General features: G+C 39.2%; 1 protein-coding gene across 1 annotated transcript in view; it reads left to right on the forward strand.

Annotated features, from left to right (window-relative positions):
- Positions 1-1,418: 1,418 nt before the first annotated feature.
- LOC118339231 (lactase-phlorizin hydrolase) overlaps positions 1,419-6,461 on the forward strand; it is an 18,943-nt gene continuing 13,900 nt past the window's right edge. The window contains 7 exon segments of the mRNA XM_035676800.1: positions 1,419-1,505; positions 2,184-2,268; positions 2,355-3,033; positions 3,125-3,773; positions 4,000-4,916; positions 4,918-4,983; positions 4,985-5,502. Of these exon segments, the coding sequence (XP_035532693.1) occupies positions 1,448-1,505; positions 2,184-2,268; positions 2,355-3,033; positions 3,125-3,773; positions 4,000-4,916; positions 4,918-4,983; positions 4,985-5,502 (2,972 nt within the window). The 5' untranslated portion in view covers positions 1,419-1,447.

Raw genomic sequence — 6,461 nt, forward strand, 5'->3', positions numbered from 1 at the left:
CTGAGAATTCTCTCAAATTAATTATATTGTTATCTCGGGAAAACAAAGTTTCGTTATCTCGAGATCTCGAGAAAATTAACTCGTTATCACGGGAAAACTGAGGAAATATAATGTATGAATGCATGGCCCTTTAGGGCTTCCGTAGAAGTCTGCTTTGGATCAATATTTGGATTTTTAAACCTTTTAAAACCCAGCACTTTAAAATTTACTAAGCACCTACAAGTGGTTCATTTTCCATTGTGAATTCTTTCAAAAGAGAATGATAATGGTAATAATATATACTCTATTACTCCACCAAACATTTCACAAGAATTAAACCGAAATGTTCTACTTTGGTCCTATCAGTCACATAATTTAAATGATACTGCACAATTTGTTCCTTCACAATGCTTTGATCGTGCTACATCCCCCTATAACATGATTTAGTGTATTACTTGTGAAGTATAAAGGTTTCAGACCAGATTGCACCTAAAGATAAAGTCTTGCAGTTGTTTTACTGATGCTTTTGATCTATTGGTAGCTTTACTGCTTAATTTCACCTTTACACAGATGTCCACCTAAAAGTAATTAGTTATCTGGGCAAGGTCCTTTAGGTATCTTATTTTCTTTATTTAATTTAGCATGCTCCAAAATACATTATCAGCTTTTTAAAATGTTTTATGCCTCTCCTTATCTTAACCGTCTAAAGTGGTCAAAGATTACATGTCTGTAATCATCTTGTTGTCCATGTCTGTCTCTACCCTCTGGCAACAACAAAAGGTTTGGATACCACCAGTATACACTGGTAGTATATAAGTGTGTATATAAATTAGATCCCAATGTGATTTTGTCATTTTCTATGTGGAATATATGTTTTTTCAGAAGGTTTATTTCCACAATCTAAAGGCAGGCAATTCAGGTTATTCTAAAACTCAATGACCCACATGTATGCATGCATTACTTGTATGCCTGTCCAATGTGCTTGCTGTGGTTCTAATTCCTGCTGTTACCTGGTGTAACATCCTACTGGCCCATGACCATAAATAAAGACAAAGAAAGAATAAAGACACTGACAGTAAAAAAGCAATGTTGTTTAAGTTTTCCAAATATTGTCAGAAGAGTTAGAAAAATTAAAACTCTTATGTCTTATGTAATGGTGTAACAATGTTGACCCTGCAACAATAAAACTTAACTTAAATGGCAGTGTTTTTTCATTAAGAGACATGAGTGTGATAACATACTGTCCTGTATCTATCTATTTTGAACAGATGGATTTCTTGTCAGTGCACATTGTATATGACTGTGCCTCTGCATCAAACTTTGCACAGGAGCTGAGCAGTTTAAAGGTACAGTAAACATTAAAAAGTGTAAAAGTAAAAAGTCTTTTCACTGTTTCATATTTTGTATTGACAATGATAATGTTATGTTATAGATGTCCAGTGGGAATTTGCCTATCCTGATATACAAGATGACCATTGATGGTTGTACAGACAGTCAATTCCAGCTCCTTGGCAATTTCCTACAAGGTAGACGTCATTACAATTTACTTTTTCTTGCCTTATCTTTTTCTCATATCATACAATGTTTATAATGCAATAATCTTTCACTAACTTGGCGCTGCCTCAGGCGGCAGCTTGTAGCCACAGCTCCCGTCGTGTTTTTTCTATTTGTTTATTTGTTGTTTTTCATCTATCTATCTAATCATGGAGGTGTTATCACATGGCAGTGATTAGCATGAATTCTTCTTGCTATGGTCCATTAAAGTTTAACTAGGAAAATCACATGCATGGTGCAGCACAGCCATAAGACTTGCTTTTTTTTTTATTTGTTCAAGTTAATGTATAAAGCACAATTTAGGGTGTTAAGCAGGCAATCTACATTGTATAATGTTAACAGCCAATTCCAAGTAAAAAGACCATTTCAAAACTTGCGTGGTTAGATGAAGAATGTAGTGGTAGTTTAAAGCAAATGTCTAATGATAATGGTGAACATGGTGAACACTATACCTTCGTAGCATCAGCATGTTAGCACTGTACATGTTATCATGTTGACATTAGCATTTAGCTCAAATCAATTCTGTTCTTCAGTAGGCCTACAGCCTCAGAGCTGCCAGCAACTCACTTCTGTTATATATCAAAAAGGAATGTATCTTTTTACTTCTACATATTATATATATATATATATATATCTTGCACTTGTTACAGTCTTGAACAACAATGACCTGAATATTGTGGGATGTGACACGGTGGACATGTTGGGTAAGCTGGAAATGCAGGACATCCTAACCAGGTAACAGTTGGTCTTAGTGAATGTGAATATATTAATAAAGTTGGTTCCATGTATGTTAACAATGTTTTATTTATCTTTTCCAATAGTCAAGGTATCTTAGAGTACAAAGGAATTGCAGAATTTAGAAACAGTTATCAGAATGTGTGGAATAAATTCGGGACCCAGACCACAACAGAACGAGATCGTTTCCTCAATGAATCATTCCCCTCTGGCTTCCAATGGGCCACATCCAGTGAGTCCTTCAAGGTTGAGGGAGGCTGGTTAGAAGATGGGAAGGGACAGACCATCTGGGACCGTTTTGGTCATGACGATCTAGCCTTCGCGAATCAGACAGCTGATCTAGCCTGTGACAGTTACCACAAAGTGGATTATGATGTCTACCTCCTACGAGGTCTTCAGGTCAACACCTACCAGTTTTCCATCTCCTGGGCTCGTATTTTCCCCTCAGGCCACCGGGGCAGCCATTCAGAGAAAGGGGCTCTCTACTATGACAAGCTGATCAATGCTCTCATAGAGTCTGGCATACACCCTGTTGTCACTCTCTACCACTGGGATCTGCCCCAGGCACTGCAGGAGCATGGTGGATGGACCAATGCTTCCATTGTTGAAGCCTTCAAGGACTACTCAGACTTCTGCTTCTCCAGGTTTGGAGACAGAGTAAAGACCTGGAACACATTCAGTAGCCCCTGGGTGGTGAGCCATGCGGGGTATGGTACTGGTGAGCATGCCCCTGGAATAAAAGACTATGTGGTTGCCTCCTATCAGGTGAGAGCAAAAGTCTTAACCATAGTATGAAAATATACTGTTTCATTGTCAATTGTTTACATTCACTTAACCATATATTTTGGATTTGCAGGTCACTCACAATATGATCAAGTCCCATGCTGAAGCCTGGCATGTCTACAATGACAAGTACAGAAAGACACAAGGAGGGAAAGTAGGCATTGCATTGAACTCTGACTGGGTTGAGCCCATGACCCCCTCCAGACCTGAAGATATAGTAGCTGCAGATCGCTACCTGCAGTTCATGCTGGGCTGGTTTGCACATCCCATATTTGTGGATGGAGATTATCCTGCAACACTCAAGACTCAGATTGAACAGAAAAGAAATAAGTGTCCCCACTCTGAGCCTGCAAGACTTCCAGTTTTCACTCCTGAAGAAAGCCGAAGAATACATGGAACAGCAGACTTTTTGGGATTAAACCACTACACCTCTAGGTTAGTCAACAACAGTGAAGGTGGCTGCACCCCTGGTCCTCAGGGAGTAGGGGACTTCCAGGCACATGTGGACCCTTCATGGTCTTCGACAGCTTCTGACTGGATCTATTCTGCACCTTGGGGTCTCCGAAGGCTTCTAAACTTCATTTCCACTGAATACTTGAATGTTACCAAAGTGCCAATCCATATCACTGGGAATGGTATGCCTACTGAATACAGTGGGGACACTCTCAATGACAGCCACCGAATAGAGTACATGAAGAGTTACATCAATGAGGCCCTGAAAGGTATGGTGTTGAAAGTAGTGGCTTATTAAATACATTTTTAATTTCATGTGTATTCATACATCAGATACAGCTTTTGCCCCAAACAATGGAGATTACGCAACAAAATTAATCGTTTTGTGCTGCCATCCTTTGCACTTTTATTGTGGCTATTGTGTAAATACTTTAGCATGCATTTATTTTCTGTTAAATGGGGTATAGTAGCTGAATGTCTTTATTCTCTCAACAGCTATTCATTTTGATGGAGTAAATGTGCAGCGGTTTACTGTCCAGTCACTCATGGATGGCTTTGAAGGTCCACAAGGCTACAGTCAGCGTTTTGGGTTGCATCATGTCAACTTTGACCTGCCTGACAGACCCAGGACTCCAAAGCAGTCTGCCTACTTTTACTCTGAAGTTATTGATAAAAATGGGTTTGCCTCCAAAAAACAGTACTATTATGTACCAGAATTCAAAAGCACAGAGTCAAATAAAGTTTCATCAATGCCACCTTCAAAAGTCCCATCCCAAGCCAGCAGTGTTTGGAGAAAATTTTCCAGCCAAACGAACTTTCAGAGAAAACTCTACCACTATGGCACTTTCCCAAAGGGCTTCAGTTGGGGAGTATCATCTTCGGCTTACCAGATTGAAGGTGGCTGGAATGCTGATGGGAAGGGGCCTAGCATCTGGGATACATTCACCCACAAACCTGGCAGTATTCCTGCTAATGCCAATGGAGATGTGGCCTGTGACAGCTACAACAGACTTGAAGAAGACCTCTACATGCTTCGAGCCCTGAGAGTGAAAACATACAGATTCTCTTTGTCCTGGTCCAGGATCTTTCCTGATGGTCGACGTACCTCTCTGAACCGGAAAGGTGTTGAATACTACAATAGACTCATCGATGACCTCATGGCGAATAACATCACTCCCATGGTGACACTTTACCACTGGGACCTCCCTCAAGCTTTGCAAAACCTTGGAGGTTGGGACAATGTAGACATGATTAACATCTTTAATGACTTTTGTGACTTTTGCTTTGCCACCTTCGGAGACAGAGTGAAATTCTGGATGACTTTCAATCAGCCTCAGACAATTGCATGGTCAGCGATAGCGTGACTTGGACGATCGCACCAATGTTAGAATCCTGGAATGCACCATAATCAAAGTTGCAGCCACAACCTTTATAAAAGGCCATGCCAAGGCTTACCACATCCATAATATCGATAGTATCTGCTAAATTGCAGGGTGGTCTGTAATCGTGTCTCAATTCTGATTGGATTGAACGCTGAAAGAGTTCTAAAAAATTTTCGCCCGTGAAGTGGTGGCTGCTGACCGTGAAGCTGCAGTTCCAACTGGGTTGGTTTGCACATCCCATTTTTAAGAATGGTGACTATCCTGATGCAATGAAGTGGCAAGTTGGAAACAAAAGTGAACTCCAAGGTCTTCTAGAGACAAGACTACCTTCCTTTACTGAAGAAGAAAAGAGCTTCATTAAGGGAACAGCTGATGTCTTCTGCATAAATCATTATACTACAAAGATTGCACAGCATGCTACATTGAGGCTTAACCCTCAATCTTATGAATATGACTTGGACTTGTCAGTAGCAGAGGAAGGAGATTCACCAACTACTGCTATCAGTAATCAGAGAGCTGTAGCATGGGGTTTGAGAAGACTCCTCAATTGGATCAAAGAGGAGTATGGAGATCCAGAGATTTACATTACTGAGAATGGAGTAGCTACAGACATTAAGCACGTCCAACACTTGTGAAGAACATTCGTGCAGATCATAATATATAAATTATAGTACTGAAATAGGAAAACAAAAAAAAACTGATAAGGAACAAATAGACAATTAATATATAATAGATGTTTGGTGGAAATTATAGAAGTATTAAAAACACAATAAAATAAATAATAAACATAAAAAAAAACAAAAAAACAAAATCTCTCTTTGAAGAAATTCAACAATCAGCGCAAAATGAACCCACTTGTAGGCATAGCTTCAAGAGTAACACTATTTAAAGTGCTCGGGTATTTAAAAGTCGATACACAAGCATAAAAATAAATCAAGATCCAAGAGCAGACTGCTAACGGAAGCTAAAGGCCATGCGGTTCATAGCCACACAAAAAACAACACACCAACACAAAGCAAAAAAACAAAACAACAAAACAAAAAAAAACAAAACAAAAAAACAACAACAATTATAAATCATAAACATCACTACACCACGAACTATATTAGAATAAAACGGATTAAATTTTCAATCCAGACTCATGCGCAGAATAAAAACGAACTTTGTTTTCCCAGGCAACTAACAAATCAATAAAATATAACTTTGAGAGAAATCTCAGCATATCCCATAATGCATAGAGAATTAACACTTAATAATATAACCCTACATCAACTCAAAAAATATAACTACACTAACCTTCACTCAACACTGACCCACCCCGGCACTCGGCGCCACTCGCTGGATCTTATCACAGCCTCTCTCTCACGCATCTCAAATTAATTATTTCCGTTATCTCGGAAACGGAGGAGATAAACATGTATTGATCCGCCATGGCCTCTATGGCTTCCGTAGATCTGCTAGTTAAACCACAGAAACGTCTTTTTAGGATTATAGGTGTAAAATTGAAAGGTAAAAAATAAGTATTTTGCATTGCTCTTTTCTGGATTCAGTAACCTCTCATGTCCACAATAGTAC

The sequence above is a fragment of the Morone saxatilis genome, unplaced genomic scaffold (assembly GCF_004916995.1).
Source record: "Morone saxatilis isolate NCDOM2014 unplaced genomic scaffold, NCSU_SB_2.0 Contig5, whole genome shotgun sequence".
Taxonomy (NCBI): domain Eukaryota; kingdom Metazoa; phylum Chordata; class Actinopteri; family Moronidae; genus Morone; species Morone saxatilis.